This window comes from Panthera uncia, chromosome F2 (assembly GCF_023721935.1).
Source record: "Panthera uncia isolate 11264 chromosome F2, Puncia_PCG_1.0, whole genome shotgun sequence".
Lineage (NCBI taxonomy): Eukaryota > Metazoa > Chordata > Mammalia > Carnivora > Felidae > Panthera > Panthera uncia.
In genome coordinates, this window is record NC_064812.1 from 16,170,274 (window position 1) to 16,191,775 (window position 21,502).

Genomic DNA, 21,502 nt, shown 5'->3' on the forward strand with positions numbered 1-21,502 from the left:
GCAAATATTCCCTCCTCCAAGCAGCCCTCCCTGATCCCCCTCAGCTGAAAGTCCTCTTTCTCCCCTAAACGTTCATAACACTCTGCTCACAGCTTGCTCGGAGAACTCATCACATATTGCTTTGAGAAGTACAATAGTGAGAACAAGGGAAGTGGTCATCCTCAATATTTTATCGGATCCGAAGTCAGCAGGGTACCTGGCTGGTTACAGCAACACACTGTAATGCAGTGCTATCAAGATGCAGAAGTTCTAAAGGAAAGCAGCAGAGCTGACACCGGGTCCAGGAGGCACGCTGAATGGGAAACTACTGAAGAAGCAGGAGCAATTTAACCTTCAACTCAGAAAAGAGAAAACCGGGGGTGTGGAGAAGGGGTAATGGTAACTTAAATGTTTTCCAATCTTGGAAATCCTGCCATCTATAATAGGGAGTAAGTTCCCCATGTGGTTTCCAAGTCACAGAAGGAGAGACTCAGCTCACTATAAGGACAGTTTGTATAACAGAACTTTCTGGCAATGAATAGGTTTTTCTGGAGATAGTGACCTCCCATCACTGGCTATAACCACGCAGTGCACCAAAACCCCATGTCATGGAGGTGGTGAGAGGGATTCCTACTAGTTAGACTAGATGGCCTCTGGGCTTCCTTCTATGACATTCTGAGTTCTTTAAATCAAAGACAGTTTCCTACTTTGTCCTACCCACCACATGCATGGCCTTGTTTATCATACGTGTTCAGGGGCGCCTGGGTGGCGCAGTCGGTTAAGCGTCCGACTTCAGCCAGGTCACGATCTCGCGGTCTGTGAGTTCGAGCCCCGCGTCGGGCTCTGGGCTGATGGCTCAGAGCCTGGAGCCTGTTTCCGATTCTGTGTGTCCCTCTCTCTCTGCCCCTCCCCCGTTCATGCTCTGTCTCTCTCTGTCCCAAAAATAAATAAAAAAAAAAATAAAAAAATATCATACGTGTTCAATAAACATTCAGTGAATTAATGAATGATTCACTGACTGAATGATGTATATGAATAGGAGACTTTTGTGGTTTCTAAGCTCCCTTTGGCAGAGGCAATAAGAATAAATCAATTCAATGGACTTCAGGAAATGAAGAAATGACAGCCCTTCCCATCTCCCTTTCCACCCTTGCTCCCTTGCCCAAACTTTACAAGCGAGTTAAGATAACTGAGGGGAAGCGAAGACAGCTTGGCTCCAGGGGAGTAGTTATTTAAGGCCACACATACAAAGCTCACTCCAAACCTCCTATGCTTGCAGTTGTTAATGTGGCTTCCCAAAGGCCCAAGCAAGAACACAAGCCTGACTCAGGCTCTCTTCTCAGGTCAAAGGCATCTGGGTCCCTGTGGGCTTGATGGGATGATGGGAAGCAAGAGCCTGTTTAAAGTGTCTTTAAATAACACAGGAGGCCTCTTCAAATCATCCATCCACCCAGTCTTAGGGCCAGGGAAGCCTGGTGTGGTCAAGCATTAGATTACCAGGACTTCAGGGAGTGGCACACACAGACTGCTGGGGCCTTGCATGCCAGGGGCCGATTGTCAAGGGAAGATGGTCTTTAGCACCACCAAGGTCTGCCACAGCCTGGCCATCCCAATAGCCCCTGCTTACTGCACTCCCTCCTTCGTCCCCCGTGTCCAATGTTGTTGGGGCACATTGACTTTTAGTCCATGGACTAGCCAAAAACTTGTATTAAACACTCCCTTCCAAGGGACTTTTCCCTGTAAAATCTTTGGTTTCTGTCCCTAAGGGTCATCTAGGGAGCCCAAAGTATTCTCTTCTTCCAAGCTAGAGGAACAAAGATAGGCAATACCAGCTTTAGTCCTCGGTCTAAAAATCCACTGTCCTACAGACAGTCATGACCCTTATCTATGCTACGGTATAAAAATCTAGCTAGTCACTGTTTGTCTGAAATCTAGACAGTTCCTTAGGACCCACATACACTGCCCATCTCACAAACAGATGGTCGCCTGAGCTATGCAATGTAACAAAGTCTTAGGCCGTGCCCCAGGTCCTGAAATATCTTCTGCAACACTTGTCCTCATGCCTGAAATTCACATTAAGAATGTTTGGCTCTTGACAACTTTTCATTCTTCAAGAGTCACATTCTTCAAGTGCCCCTGAGAAAGAGAATATAATAATTCCACTATTACCTAAGACTTAATGCAGTATTTATATATGTTATACATATAATACTGTGCATACATATAATATCAAATATATGATGTGATACGAATAGAATAGAATAGAATAGAATAGAATAGAATAGAATATGTGGGTGACAAGGACAGGCAAGGAAGTCCCTGAGACAATTTTTGCCATCTTAAAATTCTGATTAGAGTTGGTGTCACTGTGGAGGAAAACATTTCCCCATTCTCCACGCTTCTTGCATTGTCACATAAAGTACAGGGTCTGTCCTTTTAGAACCATTAGGAGGAGAGCACTAACCCTTGTACCACCCACCCCGCCTCTCTCAGGGATGCATAACCATGCTACCCTCTTCTTGGGAGAAGCAGTGATTTCTCAGAGGGGTGAGATAGATGCAGTCTGTCACCCGCTGGTCTCTCTGTCTCTTTAGTGAGTGGCGTGAGGTTGGCGTGAGTTCCGTCTGGCCCCCGTGCTCTCTCATTTGGGCGAGTACGGCTTCAGCACGGGCACCTTCCCTTCCCATTCATGCCCTCCGTATGGTGGACCACCTTCGTAAGGCGTCATTGGCCAGACCAAGAATCTTCTCTATCTCTGCTGTTTAGACATGATCTGTGGAGGCAGGAATTCACTCCGCAGGGCTGAGGAAGGGTCTATGCAGCAGACACGACCCCACATGAGCAGGTCCTAAAGTCTACTCTCAGGCAGCTATGAAGAAGCCTGATGGCAACCACTTGCTCCAAATCACATTCTCTGATCCAGCATCACTGATATATGTGGTTCCTTCCTGATGCTTTTTCCTACTTCTCTATTTATTACCAACTACAAGTGGGGAGTGCTGTGATTAATTATCATTAGCGTGGATATCATCCCAGGAGAGAGACACTCACATTTCATTTCATAAAAAGAAAGAAATCAATTCAAAATGGCAATCGTAAAGATGGCCGTTGAAGCATGTATTTCACATTCCCACATTAGTAAACTCCACAATTCAATTCATGGTGGCTTGAAAGTAGCTTATAGCTTGTTTCCAGGAAGCACAGATCTCCTTGAAGAGGTTTTCCTTCCCAAATTCCTCCACACTAGTTATTTCATGTTCTATCCTGTTGGTTTTGAACTCACCAACCCACACTCACCCCTCCCAAACCTATTCACCCCTACACAGGCTGAGCTGTTCTAGAGAGTTCCCAATGCCTACAATCTTTTCCATCACCCCGCCCCTCCATCACCAATGATACACTTACTGAGATTTTGATGATCTTGTCAAAAAGATGCACTTGGGGTCCAATGAAGTCGAAGACAAAGTACTATAAAACATAAAATTCATTTTGACCATAAATTCCAGACTTGCATCTAAAAACCTTATTACTGGAGTAGTTGTAGATTTCTATCATTCTAACCAATTGCTGCATGGTCCTCAGTGGCATGAATATACCATCAGTTGATTGGTCATCTCCTATTTAAAGTCACCTAAATTCTTTTTGTTTTCAAATGCAAAAAAAAAAAAAATGCTCTCACCCCATACTTGCCCAGGATATAGGTGATTTTTCCTCTAAAATGGACATGAAAAGTGGAATTGTTGGGTCATAGCTTATGTGCATGTGAATTTCTAATAGATAGTGTGAAATTTCTTTCCAAAGGGGCCAAGCCATTTTATATTCTCACTGCCAGCATACAAAAATACCATTTCCCCAGAACCCTGTAAACCCTTTATATCATCAATTCTCTTAAATTTTTTGCCTATTAATAATGATGGATAAAAAATCATATCTCAACGTGGTTTTAATATGGGGTAAACTTGATTAAAATCTAATTTCCTCAGGATTTTGCAGTTTCAAACATTGCTGTGATATTCCCAAGATTGACCAGGAAGAGTATGAAAAGAAATTATGGACAAGGAAAACTTCTAATTTTAAGAAAGTGTTTGAATTTTATTTTTTCTAATGTTTATTTATTTGAGAGAGAGGGAGAGAGCAGGAGAGGGGCAGAAAGAGAGGGAGACAGACATATCAGTCTCCCTCAGAGCTCGACGCAGGGCTCGAACTCACGAACTGTGAGACCATGACCTGAGACAAAATCGAGAGTCAGACGCTTAACCGACTGAGCCACCCAGGCGTCCCAAAAAAGTGGTTAAATTTCAGAGTCGAAGAAATTAGACCAGTCTCCATATTCTACAGACAAAGGAAGACTGAAGCCCAAAGGATTTAAAAGACATGCCTAGATTCAGACAGCTGGTTATTGATGGACCTGAGAGCTCGGCTTATTTCTCCAGAAGTTATCACACAAGGGGTTCAAGTACTAGATATTTCACTGTTTGAACTTTACTGAGTACCTCCCAAATGTGAAGTTGTATTCTCCTAAGATTTAGAACACTGGGATGGTGTCTCATTGTGGGTTGTGTCTTTTGGGAGACTAGTTGGGGTGAGGGAGGCAGGGCCAGAAAGTTGCTTTTTATATGTTTTTGAGCTTCGTTGTGGAGAAATAACACAAGGGCCTTAGAGATGAACAGGACAGTAGTAGGAATGGGAGAGCTCTCTGCTCACAGCCTGCTTTTACAGGGCAAAACAGAAAAACCAAAATGTGGAAAATGAAAGATGCCATCACACGCCATAATAAGAGACCTTCAAAATGGCGGTCCTTAGATATCAATGACAGGTCACATTACATTCCATGTCTTCTGTTTAAGAAAATGGGAAAATACATACGACATTTCAGGAAGTTTTTCATATATATATATATATATATATATATATATATATATAAAACACTTTTAAAGAATTTTATTGTTCAGAATTTCTTTTATGTGGAAAACCCAGATGAAATTTCTTATTTTGATGTATGAGATGCTGTGGGTTCCTTGGACCAATAAATTAGTTCCAATGTTTATTGCTTTCTGCTGCATTTCACATTTCAAACTCAATTGCCTCACACAGGTTCCCTAGACCTTTGAGCCACACACATTTTTATAGCTGGAAAATATTCCCTAGCCACTATTAACTGGTTCCTTCAACATCTGATGGCCTTTGGCTTGAAAATTAGAGGCAAACGCTGTAACAAAAGTTTTTAGTTCAACTGTACCGAAAGTTTTTACTTCAACTTCTATATTTTTACTTGAGTGTCTACTGATCGCACTTGGTCCCAACTTAATGTAATTTAGATCCAGGACTTGTATGCATAAAGAAAATACTAATTACAACATTTAACAAACCTGTAGAGCTTTGCAGTTTTAAAGCATTTTCATACACATTATTTCATGTCCCATCCATGCTAAAAGTTGTTATGGAGTTGGGGGTAGAACAGGAAGGAAACAACTCATGGTAAAAGGCTTAGAGACAGGAGTGACGGATGACAAGGAAAGCAGTTAACAGCTCAAATCCGATTTGCCCATTTTCTGTTGATTTCATTACCAACGGTCTCCCTTTTCAATTACTACTCCCATTAGGGAAATAATTAAGAGTTTGTTGCATTTTTTTCGTAATTCGTGGTGTCAAAGTGACTATGGGGAAATAGGCACTCTTGTGCACTGTTAGTTGGAGTATAAATTATTACCTCTTTGAGGGCATTTTGTGATATCAAAATTCTTTTTTTTTTAATTTTTTTTTAACGTTTATTTATTTTTGAGACAGAGAGAGACAGAGCATGAATAGGGGAGGGGCAGAGAGAGAGGGAGACACACAATCTGAAACAGGCTCCAGGCTCTGAGCTGTCAGCACAGAGCCCAACGCGGGGCTCAAACTCACGGACTGTGAGATCATGACCTGAGCCGAAGTCGGACGCTTAACCGACTGAGCCACCCGGGCGCCCCTCAAAATTCTTAATACGCATATTCTTTGCCCCAGTTACGCCATATTAATGTGAGTATAAGTAGTAGCCGAAAGATGAAAAAAATTAATATCCATCAATGAGAGATTGACTGGTTTAGAAAATTATGGTGTATCAATGCAATGGGAAACTACACCAATGAGGGGAAAATGAGACTGAACTATATGTCTTGATATTACCTCTAATATCATCTAAAATACATTGTTTTGTGAAAAGATCAAGGTCCAGGACAGTGTGGACAGAATGCTACCATTTGGTTATAATATTTATTTGTACTCGCATACATGCCTGGGATATCTCTGGAAGGGTACACAAATGCCTGGTGAGGATGGCTGCCTCTAGGGCAAGAGGAAGGGGGTTAAGGGATCAAAGATCAGAAGGATGCATATTCTTCATCATATATCATTTTATACTCTGTATCTTTTACCATTTTTTTTACTGTGTAATCTTTTTATTAAAAAAAATAATTCAGTGTGTATAATACTTAGAAGCCTCCTGTCTCTCTTTGATGCTTTCCTCTCTTTGATGTCCACAATTTCTGCACTGCTTGGAAAAATATGACTATTTTACTTTCCGATGCAACATGTCTATTTCAAAATTAATAATTAAATTTCGAGGGTCTCTTTCATGAAAAAGAATGTTTATCTTCTTTACAACCAACACTCAATACATTTATTGAATATAAAACCAGACCTTATAGTGAATGAAGATCATCATATAAGATATAAGAATAAATTTCAAAAAAAGAGACAAGAAAATGGGGTATTTCGAAAACACAGCAATGAATTTAAAATCAGTGGGAATTCCTCATCTCTCCTTTCCATTATCTTTTTTGTGAAACTCTATGGGGCTGTCTGCAAGGAGCTCAGAGAATTTTCCAGGGCTTAGATGAGTGGTGGGAAGCAGCGAGGAGGGACACAGTTTTTCTATTTGGCTAAAGAACACCCCAGGCGGCAGTGCAGGGAGTGTTGGTGGAGAGGATACTGGTGACCTCCGTGACTTACTTCATTGTAAAATGGGCTGTTGGTTCCTTCCTTCACGGTGCTCTGCTTCTTCTCATCCCCAACCTCAATGATCACAACTGGATCAATGTTCTCACCCACCAGCTGGCGGGCCTCAATGATGGTGATGGCAATCTACAACACAAAGTAGCAGATATGCACTCTGGACCTTGCTGTTCATTCACACAAGAAGACACAGGACAGACTGTCACTTACTTGATAGTTTTGGGATCTGATCTCCCCATCATGGATCTTAGTCGACAGCTTTGATCTATTAAAAGAAAGTTTAACGTATTTGTTTCATTAAATAAGAACATACTTGGGATCCATAAGCCTTGATAATATTTTCCCAGGTACTTCTAAGTGCTTTTATTTATACTGTATCACATATTCTCTCTCCATCTCTGGAAGAGATAAAATGTAAATGAACAAGTGACTCAACCTCTCTATGCGTCAGTTTCTCCATCTTAAAAATGAAGCTAATAATAGTACTTACCGCATGAGATAATGGCTACAATTAAATGATATAATGCATGTAAAGGTTTAACCCAGTGCTTGGTGAGAATAAGTGTCAACTCTTATTGTGCGTATGATCACCAGCATCATTTATTTTTGGTTTTACAAAATGAGAAACTCAGATGCCTCAGCAAGTCATTAGCACAGCTGGGTCTGCATAAAGATCTCCCTTATTTCCTGTCCAATCCTATCCACAGGACGCCTTTGCCATTTATAGTAGGTAAAACAATCCTGAGTTTTGTGATTGCTTTTGAAAGAATTGGTAAAAGAGAAAATCGGAAGGAGCAACCCAGATGCCAAGCCAGTGAGATTTCACATTCCAGGGGATTTCATTTATCTGGACTGTTGTAAGGAATTAGAAACAGATGCACAACACCTGGGCATTTAGAAATTGGATAACAGTAGAAAGAGGTGACGGATCCCTGTTGTCACCAAGGCAGCAATGGGTGGGAAATGAACTGAGCTTGAGTTCCTATTGGATTTTATTCTCCTGCTTTCCAACAATACCATCTTGCATTTGACTTCATTCCATTTCCGCTGATTACAACTGAGTCCAGTAGAGAACAAAGAAGGCTAGTAAAAATCCCAAAGCTTTAGACTCAGACTGATCTGAATTAAAATATTTATTTTTCCCAATTTTGTGACATTACCCTTAATTTCCTCATCTGAAAATGGACATAATAATTCCTACCATGTAGTGTTGTTCTGAGGCTGAAAGGAGATAATGTATGTAGGGAAGAGTACATAGCAAAAGGTATATATGTTCATTAATAAAATGGCAAATTCGCATTGATCATTTACTGTGGGAAAGCTCTGTGCTGGTCTCAGAGAAAAAAACAGATGAATGAGCCATCATCCTGGCCGTTACAGAGCTAGCAATCTATCCAAGGGAGAGAGGACCAAAGCATGGCAAGAAAAAACTCTTAAGTGTAAAATGTGTTGTAGAAAAAAAAAAAAAAAACGTGATAGGAGTTCAGAGAAGAGAGAAGTTCCCGAGAGCCCAGGTAACCAACGAAGACTTCACTGCAGAGGTTGGATGTCAATGAGCATTATCTGGTGGGTAGAATTTCAACTGATGGAGAATGCACTGACCAGGGAAAAAGAAAAAGTCTACTCCCTATTTCTTTTTCTCCTGCCCTCCTCCATGCGGTGCTGTTATTCTGGTGAGATAAATGGCAAGGGATCCCTTCAAGGATATTTCAAAGTAATTGAAATCCTGAGTCAGGGAGCTTAGGGGGCCATGGTTGTCATGGTGCAGTAAAGGGGGAAGGAGATACCGCAGTGAGTATGTGCATACAAACTTCATGTCTCCTTTAAAGAGTCAACCTCTCAGCTATCACCATCTCTGATTTCCAGCTGTTTCCCAACCCCCTCTACCCACATATCTACTGTGTGCCATCCTGTAGGGCCCAGTAATAACAACTCAGTCTGCCATACAGGGAAGCACTAATTTGCTTTATTGACAATAAGAATTCTGAGTGGACAAAGAAGGGATGACATGAGGAATTACCATGAGTAAGAAATAGACATAAACAAATATGGTAGACTGAAGGCATTGATAGCCCCAGGTATTAGCTTCCTCGGAACAATGCTCTTTGCCTTATGACTTGTCCCTCATTCTGACATGGGCTGGACTCGAGACTTGCACTGGCTAATAGAATGCAGCAGAAATGACTCATGCTAATTCCAAGCCTGGGCTCAAAAGACCTTATGTACTCATACTCCTTCTCCCGGAACTCTGCCATCACCACCATTAGAACAAGATCAGACTAGCCTGCTGGAGGATCTAATGCCGTATCGAGGGGAGCTCGGTGGTCCCAGGTGAAGCAATCTGAGACCAGCCTATTACCAGCCAACACTCAAACTAAAATCAGCAGAGCTACCAAATGACCACACGCACACACGAGTGTGGATGTGTATCAGTCTAGAACCGGTAAAACTAACCAACAAGCCCACAGACTCATAAGGAGCAACAAATTTTTCACTAAGCCTCTGAGTTTGGGAGTGTTACACATCAATTGCTAACTGACAGAGCAAATCACAGGCACGAAGGCCAGTTTGTCCTGACTTTTTGTCGGGTAGTACAAACATTTGGGACAAACACAGAGCTAAGACACCTGGCACCTTAATGAATTAAAGAGCAGGTGAGGGACAGCTCCTGAGTCTGCCTCCTGTTGTTGCTGTCATTGCTGAATTATGAGACCTTAACTCAGGGGATTTAAGAGCAGAAGTTGGTCAAGGTGGGACCCTGGCTTGCTGAAGGCTGACCACTATCAGGACGCCAGCACTGCCATGGAGGAAACTGAATACATACAGACCTCTTGCCTTCCTGCCTTAGACCTTTGGCGCCTTGTGACCAGTGATCAGTTATTATTCTCTGTTTCCCAGAGCCTGCAGGGGTTCCTGCACATGGAGGTGCCCAGTAAATGTGTGCTGACTGCCTGCACCAGCACTGTACCTTCTCTTTGGAGGAGCTGCAGGGACAGGGGTCACAGACGCATGACCATAAATTAAATCTCCTCCCGGTCCTTCCTGGTGTGAAGGCCCCTCCTGTGATGCTTCTGCTTCATCCTGGCCATCTAGAGAAGCAAACAAGGAAGAAAACTCTGTCAAATATGATCCACAGTGGTGATCTGAGCCTCAACCGTCCAGCGCTATGCTAATCACCATAAGGGGTACGTGAAGACATCCAGACAGTCCCTGCCAGCGTGCAACTTAACATTTTATTGGCAGAAAAGACAGGCACATACCTTAACTTTTCTAAACAGTAAACTCGTCTTCTATTTCCAAAAAAGAGTAGATTTATATGCACGGTATTATGGAAAGAAAACTGGATTATGAATTCAAAGACATGCTTTCAAGGCATGACCTTGCCACAGTGGAATTTCAGACAAGTAATTTATTCCCTCTGAACCTCATCAGTAAAATTTAATGTGCATAAGAATCACCTGGGAAGCTGTTAAAATGCAGATTCTGATTCAGTAGGTCTGGGGTGGAGCCCAAGATTCTGCATTTCCAATAGCAATGTCCCATGTAGATCTGTTCCTGCTGTCTGAGGGCCAATTTTGAGTAGAAAGGTGCCCTAGGTTGAATCATAGTCCCCAAAGATATCGAGTCCTAGTCTCCAGAACCTGTAAATGTTACTTGGAAAAAGGGTCTTTGCAGATGTGATTAAATGAAGGATTTTGAAATGAGGAGATTATCCTAGATTATACAGGTGGGTCCTAATTGCAATAATATATATCCTTACAAGAGGGAGGCAGGGAACAGAAGAATGCAATGTAATCACAGGCAGAGGTGGGACAGATGCCCATCATAACCATCAGAAGAACACTAGAGGCAGGAATCAGATACTCCCCAGGGGATGGGGCCCTGCCAATATTTTTATTTCCACCCAGTGATACTGATTTCCAGCCTCCATTACTATGAGAAAATTAATGTGGGTTATTTTAACCCACCCAGTTTGTGGTAATTTGTTATAGCAGCCACAGGAAAGGAATGCACAAGTGTCTAGAAAATTTAAATGAATAGATAGTAAACATATTCTTTAGATCTCTTCCCCCACTGTGGGATTCTGATTTAATTTATCTGGGATATCACCTGGATGTCAAGATGTTTTAAATCCCCAGGTGATTCCTTTTCTTTTTAAAGTTTGTTTATTTATTTTGAGAGAGAGAGAGAGAGAGAGAGAGAGAGAGAGACAGAGAATCCCAAGCAGGCTCCACACTGCCACTTCGGAGCCTGCAGCAGAGCTCAAATTCACAAACGAGATCATGACCTGAGCTGAGCCACCCAGGTGCACCGCCCCACATGGACCCCAGGTGATTCTAATGTGTAGCAAAGCTGAGGAACCACCTCTCAGCCAGGTTTTTGGTAAAAAACAGACAGTGTGGAATAGTCTCATGCACTAAGAGACTCTGCATGGTGTAGTTCAAAACTCTGGCCCCAAAGGTTGGGTGGAAATCCCAGCCCTGCCACACCCTAACCTGAGGATCTTCTCTCAGCCCTGCTGTCCTCATCTATAAAGCGAGGCAAGGCCAATGTTACCCATCCCACAGAGATGCTTTTTTTTTCTATTTTCTTTATAGCACTTTTCTCACCTTGTAATTCAGGTACCTCCTCAGGTCCCAATAGGTAACAGAGGGTGCCCCCAGAACAGAATGATCTGAGGACTTGGTAATTTACACGGGTGTGGGTACAGGAAAATCACAAAGGGTTGTGCAGCTACCTGAGGCTCAGAGCAGCCACACTGTATCTGTTTGGAAGACCCCAAAATGAGGAGAGCAGTTACCAGAACCTGGAAGGAGAGGAAGTCAGGTCCAGCTGGCTTCCCTATAAAGAGCAGTAACCATCCCCTTCGTTGAGGGGCACATCCAACCATGAATCCTGAGCTCACACTCCTCCGTCCCTCAAACTTCCTGCTGGAGCGCCCCATCGGGAAAGGGACCTGGGCTGTGCATCAATACAGGTCAGCCTCCTGGGGCTGAGGACAGGTGGAGAATTGACTTGGAAAGACAAACGGAAGAGTCCTACACAGGGCTAGCCCCTCTCTAATCTATCCGATGTTCACCATCATATAGAATAGAATCTAGCACAGGACCCAACACTCATTGGAACTTCCATTAGTCTTTCTTGAGTAAACGCATGAATGGAAGATCATGGGAGGTACTCAAAAACTCTGTTGGATAACTAGTTAAAGGATGGGTTAGGATCACTGGAATTTTATGAAATTAAGATATAGCCTCTATGCCTCAAATACACAGACATGAGACCCACTGGCTCTGAGAATCTCCAAATGCTACATCCAGAAGAGCCTAACTTTCCAGGATAGTCCCAAAAGGAAAGACCAAAGTGTACTCAGTTCTATGGACTTTGTTTTGTCAGTCTCCCACAGGGCAAGCCCCTAGTCAGCAGGATGAATGCTATTTACTTTCTAGGAAGGGTCTGATTCCTCTCTGCCCTGTTTGCTTTCTGGGCTGACAACTCTAATTAGAATGAGCCATAGGAGCCAGCTTCTCTGAAATGCCTGAGGTTGACTGCCCTAAATCTCCACCACCTTGTTCTTTCCTTCCCTACGTGGTCATTATAGGCTCCTAACTGGAGGCTGACCCATGGAATAGGAAAACCCAGGCCCGTGTATAAGATTGACCTAGGCTCAGGAGCTGGCTTCTCCACTTATTAGCTGTGTGACTTTGGGCAAGCACTCACCCTCTCTGAACCTCTATTGTAAAATAGGGGCAAAAGAACCTACATTTCAGAGTCATGAATGATGCATGTCAAATAAAAAGCAGCAGGGACTTGTTAAATGTGTCATAAATATTATTTTTCGTAACACCGTGAAAGTAAGGGACTGTCTCATTCAACCTTGTGCCCCAGGACCTACTGTAGGGTCACAGTTTCAAAGACACCAGGAAAGACCTAAAAGCCTTTTCTACCTACTCCCTGATACCTTCAATTTGACTGAACAGACAAGTATTTCTTTAAGCTTTAAGTCCTGTCTCCACTTAAAATGCCTCTCCCATCCCATCCCAATGGGTCCCTCCAAGAAGACGAGAGGGGTGAAGACACAGCAGACCCACTGCACCATTTGGGATCGTAAATGTTCCAGAAAGCTAGCCTCACGCTGGTTGTTGTCAGGGCCACTCAGCAGAAGTCTCCGGAAGACCACCACAGACCTGTCCATCGGAAGCAGTTAATCCTATTTGATTCAACAAACGTGTGTCTACCTGATGCCAGGCCTGGCCCCATCAGTACGTACGGTTCACACTGTAACTTGGGGATTTATTTGTTCTTTCGAAGAAGCAAGCCGCCCATTCTGAGGGCGAAAAGTCCGACAGCCAGGACGTGCATCCCAACACCACTGCTTCCTGGTTCTGGGCTCCCAGCCTGAGAGGCTTGCGGGGTCTGTGCCTCCACACAGGGTCCTGTGATCCGAAGGACCTTGTCACACTGAGCTCAGCACTCTGCTATTGCCATCCACAAACTCTTAATAATTTCTTAGCAAGGGCTTTGCATTCTTATTTTCCACTAGGCCCTGCAAATTCTGCCGCTGTCCTTCCCATACTTTACTTACTCTCTCTGCATCTCTGCAACCTCATTTGTAAACCTGGGATAACAACACCCACTAAGATGATGGCAGGGTCAAATGAGACAATAAATGCAGAGCCTCCCCCGTAGCAGCTGCCGTCCTCACTCTTATTTTTAAAATCTCACTGGATCCTCCCCATGGTGTGTGAGGTCAGCCCAGCAACCCACATCGTGCCCGCTTGACAAAGGAAGAAACAGAATCAGAGCTGTGCAGTGGCTTATCCTGGGCTACAGAGCAAATGAGAAGAGAAACAGGAGCTTGGACCTTGTCACTGCGTCTCCTTGGGGTCCCCTTCCATGGCCCAGCAGGTGTCTGCCCCACCCCTGTTGGGCCCAATGACCAGGTGACCAGCAGCACTGGGGTGGATTGCACCTGTGACCAGCAGGGCCTGAAGACCCAGCAGGTAGCACACCCCCCACCTGGCTTCCACGCTTCCACGGAGGGACAGCTCCATTCTCAGCCAAGGAGGTGTCAACTCTATGAGACCTGTAGGCTCCCAATGCCAGAGTAGTGCATTTTCCCCCACCCCCAAAAGCCTCACCTTGAGCAGCCTTATTGGCTAGTGTTAACCCCTTCTCTGCTTTCTTCTTCTTCTTCTTCAGCTTGAGCCCAAACATCCCCTTTCTGAAAAGAAGAAGAAAAACTAAACAACATTGTAACAGTAACTTCAAGTCATTCAGACATATTAGGAGAAAACACACACACACACACACACACACACACACACACACACACTGAGTTTTCCTGGAAGCTGACCAGCCTCCTCTTTCACCCTGGTGGATGAGGATCAAAAGACAAGTCAGGAAGAACCAACAAGCTCTTCAGACAGCTCTACATTTGCAGAAACCATGAAACCTCGCCAGAAATCATGAGGTCCACCTAGAACTTAAATGATGCAGAATATGAATACTAACACCACCGGCTGGTATTTCACCATTTCTCCTCATTTCCCTGTACCAGGCACTCAAAATGAATGACATCACTTAGCCAACACAGCAACCCCCCTCTCACCCATCTTACAGATGAAGAGCCAAGGCCCAGAGAGGGTAGGTAGTATTTCTAAGGTCACACAGCTCTGAGCATCAAAGCTACCCAGAACCCAGGTCTGTCTGATTTCAGAACCCAGGCTAGAGCCAGTGGGCGGCCTGAACAGGTTTCCCTGAGCAGAGTGAACACATTCTCCAGAGCCACGCTCCCATACTATTTCCAAGGTCGAGACCCTGTGAGGTCCGACCACAAGTGCACAGCTCGGCTGACACTGATGGTGTGTGCCTAGAATATTAGCTTCTATTATTACTGTCATTATTAGCTGTGAGCAGAAGCTACTTGGGGCCTCCCTCTATCCCAGGAAAGAGGCCTGCTTCTCCATCTTGACAGACAACAGAAGCATTCTGGACACTCCTCCTGAAAGAGCCCTTTCTGGAGTTGAGGGGGACCGAACACAGGACAGTACAATGATGGACCCAGTTCAGAGGGAAGTCCTGGCCCTGAGTCAGGCAGGCTGGTGAGCTGGCCCCCCAGAGGACGGAGAAGGAAGAAAAAGGGCAGAAAGGAGAAGGGAGGGGAGAGCAGCAAAGCCTCCCAGGGAACATCCTGCAGTCCTGCATGTGAAGAGAGTGGAGGGCCATCAACGACGTCCAGTGTGCTGCTCATGTGGGTAGGACTCGCGAGGAGCTCAGAGCAGGGATTCCACATCAGACTGTCAGGGTTCTAGTCCCGGTGCTATCTGTGCAGGCTGACCCTCTCTGCACTTTAGGGCCCTCACGTGTGAGACAAGATAAGAAAAGCAAAGCATTTAGCACAGTACATGGAACATACAGGTTGCTCAATAAATGTTAGTATTCTTGTTCTTCTCATAAAGGATAGGATTAAGACCAATGAATGGAAGCTACTAGGTGACAGATGTTCATTCTATTTATTTATTAATTTACTTATTTATTTATTTACTCTTTTTATGTTCTGCCTTAATTCAACTGAGAAATTAAGAAGCCCCCCACATTGGTGTTGTCTGAACAGTGAAATGGACTGCATTGGGTAGCAGTGAGTTCCCTGTTCCTGGAGGTGGGCAAGCAAAGGCCTGGTGACCACCAGAAAAGGATGTTGTAGAGAGAACAAACATCAGAAGAGGGGGAGTGGTCTATGGGATCTTGGGGGTCCTTTAAGACCCTGAGATACAGTAGAATGGAAAGAACAGGCTCTGGAACCCTGCAAGACATCGATGGATTGGGCAAGTCACATACTTCTCTTTGCCTCAGTTTCCCCACGGGTACAAATTTATGGAAAGGAATAATAACGTACCTGCTTCACAGACCTGTGAGACTAAAAATGAGGTGAAGTCATCAAAGCACTGAAGGCAGTGCCCGGTATATAGAAAGTGCTAGAATGTGCCCTTTTTGCAGGTAGCATTTCCCCCTCTTTGGTTTGCCATCATCTGTGATGCAAATCATTCTAAGTATCCCAAGAATCTCAGAGGAACATACACAAGGAGGATTTCCCTCTTCTGAAATTTCTTAAAGGCAACTTCCAATAACTTTCCTGTTTTCAAAAGAGAGTTACCAGAGGGCCCAAGCCAGCACCTTCCAAACCCTGACTTGCCATTGTGGTCCCCAGTGACTCAATGCCTTGATCATTTCATGGAGGCATATTTGAAAAGGCTGAATTTCTTCCATCAGCAAACAGGAAGTCACTACTCATAAATGACAGTATCTACCACAGGGAGACTTGATGTTCCTTTAGGAAGCTGACATCCTCATCACAAATGGCCTTGGCATTCTGCATCTCCCATCAGGCAGCTTGTGACGGAGGCACTGAAGCATGCCCGAGGTTGCTAGCGAGGGCAGAAAAAGAGAGAAAGACAGATGCCCCTGCCCCCTCTGAAACCAAGATCTCTTGGCCCAGCTGACCACTAGGGGCACCTCAGGAAGTTTAAAACATACCAATGTCTGGAGCCACTTTCAGAAATTTGTAATTGCTTTGTAGAAGACCCAATGCTGAGAAGCTCTTTTCTAGGCACAGCTCAGACCCAGCCACCAAGGAAGCCGCAGAGCCTTTCAGTAATGCCCAACGGATTTACTATCAGCTCAGCTCCCCTGGATGGCTTGATGTTTGTTTCACAAACGCACAAGGTTGTTTGCCTGAAACCCTGAGTCAGTCATCAAGGGCACTCCCAGCATGACTCCCAGCATGAAAGGCTTCTTGATGAAAATTGATTTTTCCTCCTCAGCCCTGTGACATCTGCAGTAGAGAGAAGGCATGGCTCAGCAGCCCAGAATAATCGGCCATGGGCAGATTGGGCAGCAGAGAGTGAACCAGTGACAGAAGATGGCCCACGGGCCTGCTTGAATAGCCTGTTACCTCTTGAATTTAGGACCAGCCACTTAACCCAGATGAGCATGGTTCACTCCCACATGACCCAAGGACATTTCTTACCCAACTCATAGGGTGGCGTTAAAATAGGAAACAAGGCTTGGAAAGTGTAAAACCCACTGCAAAATGCTGCATTACAACATTGATGACACGGAAATGTGCTACACTATTCCCCTGAGTTCAATATTTTTTAAACATGTATTAACGCTATGTGCCAGGAGCACCATTTTACACACACCATCTCCTAGGGTTCTCCCAACAGACCGCGAGACGGATGCTATTATTATCCATCTTTACAAACGAGAGGTTGTCAGGGGTTTCTAGCCAGTATGTTGGGATCGGACAGTAAATGAGGAAATAAGTCCCCAGGGCAACGGCCATCAAACCGCCCTTTTCCTTCTCGGCTTGCTGAGGACTCTAGCAAGGGAACCCTCCCACTTTACAAAAGCGATGCGACTCTCTGGTATCAGAACTATTGAATCTCCTCCCGGGGCCACCCCAAGGTAAGTCAAGACACACAGAAACCCCCATACCAACCTGGTCTCCTCGGGGTGAAAGCTACCATGACTCCGATATCTGTATCCAAACAATAAGAGTGTTCAACAGTGCACGTGTTAGGCTTTGGCTTCAGCACATCTGTTCCAGGTGGGCATCACTCCATGTTGAACCACAGGGCCGGCCCCGCGGGGAGGCAGCCGGCCTGGCACACAGAAAGAGGGGCTGGACAACTAGAGTTTGGGTCTCACGTCTACCATTTTCTAACTACACCAGTGGGGCTGGCCATGGGACTTCTCTGAGCTTCAGGCTCTTCTTCTGCAGGAAGCGGCAATAAAGTTATTAACTCTGCTTTTCTTGTAGGATGTTATGTATTATGACCCCATTCAGTGCTCATGCTGAACGGTTAGGAGCTCTACAAATAACTAATTTAATCTCATGTCCATGGCTCACTGGACACAGATTAGGAAATGGCTCACAATGAGGGTCTCCATGTGGTTTTCCACTTGCATCACAAAATTCCCCTTCCGGAGTCACCTTTTCTACCTTCAATGTGGAACAGAAGCAGCTCAGACCCAACAACCAAACACGAAGCTAAGTCAACTATGTGTCCGTTACTAGCCCCTCCTGCTCTCCTCCCACCTAAGGTCACGGGATACAGGTCATCTGTGCACCTCACCCTCCAAACACAGAGTCATAACATCCAGTGTGGAAAAAACAACTTTGATTTATGAATTGATTTATATGGCAAACTCTTATAAACTTTAAAATTCCTTATTAAAAGAATGGCTTTGTATGGAATCAGGACTACCTTAAAAATAAAGCAAAATCAAGCCTTACCACCATTCTGAGGTCATCCAGAGAGCCTTGGATAAATACCCAGTTGCCTACGGAGAAATACCTTCTTGGGAATATCTGATCTGTGTACTCATCTTACTTTTAAGCCTGGGATATATTCATTAAAGGCAAATCACCAAATATAGAAATAGCCATTATGTTGGCTTTTGACTGAAGATTGTTAAAATATAAATCCATGTGTCTTCCTGCCCTGCCAAGACCGAAATGTTTCTTCCTCTCTCCCCATAATCTTCCTATAGCAACTTGCCTGCTCTATATCTTATTTCTTTAGGCAATGATGGTCGACTTTGGCTGTATATCGGACTCATATGAGGCGCTTTCTAAAACTGTCTCCCACACTGCGGCCAGATCCCAACCCGGAGAATCTGATTTCCCTGGTCAGCAGCAAGGCCAATGGCTTGGCAGTTTTTAGGTTCCCAAGGTCATTCTAATGTGAAGTAGGGTTGCAAATCCCTGTACTTAAGTAATTAGTGCCAGTGAACTCTCCTCACAAAGAGAAAGTGCACGTTTTTTAAAGGAAGTTCAAAGGCAAATTTTTAATCAAAGGGGGGCAGTGAAACTTAGGAAGTTCAGAGCACTTGGTGAATCTGTTTGGTGGGCTGGACTTTATCATCCTACCCCAGCTCGTCTTCCACTCAACCCCCATCCTGGCAACTGGCCCACAATTTGGTTGCCTTCTCTACTCTGCACAGGATCAACCCATTCTTGGAGGAACTGAGTCCTTCAGTTTAAGACAGAGAAGGATCAGTCCTCTATTTGGGTCCAAAGTGTCCCAGACAATGGCGTAAAGAGATTGGGCCCTGACTCCCAATCTCATGGGAACCAGTTTTCTCTACTGTGATTTGCAATCTCCTACCTCATTGCGGTAAATGAATGTTTCTCTGTTAGGCCCCCATTTTGTACATTCCAGCCTCAGAGGCCATCATAAGGAGATTCAAACGTCACCAACTCCACAGACAATCACCGAGAACCTTGATATTTCACCTGCAAGAGTCAGCTGAGTCTAGGAAATGCACCTCCAAGGATGCTACTGAATCCCTCCTCCTGTGGTTTCTCTGAACCAAGGATGACTCAGGAATAATTCAGAGCCACCTTGTGTAGAGCCAGCCTGGTTAAGCCAGCCTCTGACAGCCCTTCAGAGAGCTTTGCCAAATGTTCAAGGGCAAGGTAGAAGGGTGCTGCTGTAGGACTGCCTCAGGGAAATGGGGACTTTTCCCTCACATGCATCTTGCCCATCCCGCAGGATGCCAACAGGGCCCACTATTGATGCCATCTTCCAAGGGTTGGGGGAGCCTTTTTCAACCTGTGGCCACTGATGTCCTATTCCTTCTCCTCTATAGCTAAGATTGGCACATGACCGGGTTGGTCAGAACGCAAGGAAACCACAGAAATAAATATTGGCAGGCAGTATAAATAGGGCTGCTGAATTCTTTCCAGCCCCAAACTTTCTCTTGCTTGGGCCCCTATGAAAATATTCATTTTTCTTATTCCATCCTCTTTATAACCAGGCTAATTAGAGCCCTGATCTCTGTTGTCTTAAAGACAAAAGAACCAACCTCTAATTCAAAAATAGACTACAGGCAGCTTCCCTCTTGAAACGAGCAGTTCTCTCTCCCTGTGTCTCCGCATGAAGGAGTCTTCGAACTCCCTCCCTTTCCAGGCTTTCTCCTTTCCTTTACTTCCAGAACCTTCCTCTTCTCATCATATATTCTTTGATTTCATCTTGGCAGAATGGCAAGAAGATGGCATCCATCATGTAATTTTCCGCTCTTGGGTTGTGTTAAGGTCCAAGGTTCCTATTCCCGTGTGGTTTTCCCTTCTGTGGGTCCACCTTGTCGCATCTGTATTCTACTTCTGCCCCTAACGTCAAGTGGAAGTAAGTCACTGAGGCAGGGCTTCTTCCCTCTGTACCTTGGCGGACCACTTCATCTGATTCTCAGTAACCTATTTGAAAACTAACCTGGATTCCAATCCATACACCTTCCTCCAATCTCCAATCTAGCTTTACCATCAATAGACATGATATTTTGATCCCTATTTGATGCGTGGGCCTATGTCTCAATAGGTTTTGAACATAACAGTGAGAGAGAAGGGCTTGGTTATAACGTCAGGGATGCCACTACACTGACGTACAAGTGAGAGTCATTAACTCCATGATGGGTAAGGAAAGGACACAGGAAATGCCTTCTGAACCTCATTTTTTGGTGCCACGGACATTGAAGACAGAAGGATGGTGCTATATTAAGTTAAATAACTACCTTAAATTTTTTTTTTTAAAAAGGAGACACCTGGGTGGCTCAGTCAGTTAAGTGTCCGACTTCGGCTCAGGTCATGATCTCACCATTCCCAAGTTCAAGCCCCACGTTGAGCTTTGTGCTGACAGCTCAGAGCCTGGAGCCTGTTTCAGATTCGGTGTCTCCCTCTCTCTCTGCCCCTCCCCTGCTTGTACTTTCTCACTCACTCTCTCTCTCTCGCTTGTACTCACTCTCTCTCTCTTTCTCTCAAAAATAAATATACATTAAAAACTTTTTTCTTAACTAAATAACTACCTTTGCTGTAGGGTCTCAAACCCTTTAGTAATGCTGATGTTTGTGGTGACACTCCAAGGGGATGACACAGCATTCAGATTTTTCTACATTAACGTGACCACACCTTTATCATAAAACATCTGATAATATCTTAAAGAACACTACGTGGAATGCCCAGAGAAAGAGAGCCCTGGCAATGTTTAGTGCTCTTTTCTCTTTTGAAACCTTTATGAGGTGAGCAGTGATTAAGTAAGAACCACTGAGGGGTGATGGGCATTAAGGGGGGCACATGTTGGGATGAGCACTGTGTGTTGTATGTAAGTGATGAGTCACTAAATTCTACTCCTGAAACCAATATTACACTGTATGTTAACTACAATTTAAATAAAAATTAGAAAAACTGACAACCACTGAGGAAATAGCCCAGGACATCCCTTCTCTGCATCTACACTGCTCCTATTCTAGAGCAACACCTAACTGGTTTTCCTGCTTCCATTCTCTCTCCTTCCTGCAAACTAGTCTCCATTCCATAGCCACCTTCACAAAACAGAAGAGCAGAGAGCTTTCCTAAGATAGGATATCTACAAAAACCTTTAGAGTTCATATCATATCAATAGTAATATCGAGGGTGCCTGGGTGGCTCAGTGGTTGAGTGTCCAACTCTTGATTTTGGCTCTGGTCATGATCT

The 21,502-nt window shown here is 44.3% G+C and overlaps 1 protein-coding gene across 1 annotated transcript in view; it reads right to left on the reverse strand.

Annotated features, from left to right (window-relative positions):
- Positions 1–14,263, reverse strand: part of FER1L6 (fer-1 like family member 6) — a 140,637-nt gene extending 126,374 nt beyond the window's left edge. The window contains exons 1-5 of the mRNA XM_049633507.1: positions 14,109–14,263; positions 9,938–10,058; positions 7,180–7,234; positions 6,967–7,098; positions 3,385–3,447 (exon numbers count right to left, since the gene is read on the reverse strand). Of these exons, the coding sequence (XP_049489464.1) occupies positions 3,385–3,447; positions 6,967–7,098; positions 7,180–7,234; positions 9,938–10,058; positions 14,109–14,184 (447 nt within the window). The 5' untranslated portion in view covers positions 14,185–14,263. The remainder of the gene's footprint in view (positions 1–3,384; positions 3,448–6,966; positions 7,099–7,179; positions 7,235–9,937; positions 10,059–14,108) is intronic.
- Positions 14,264–21,502: the final 7,239 nt, after the last annotated feature.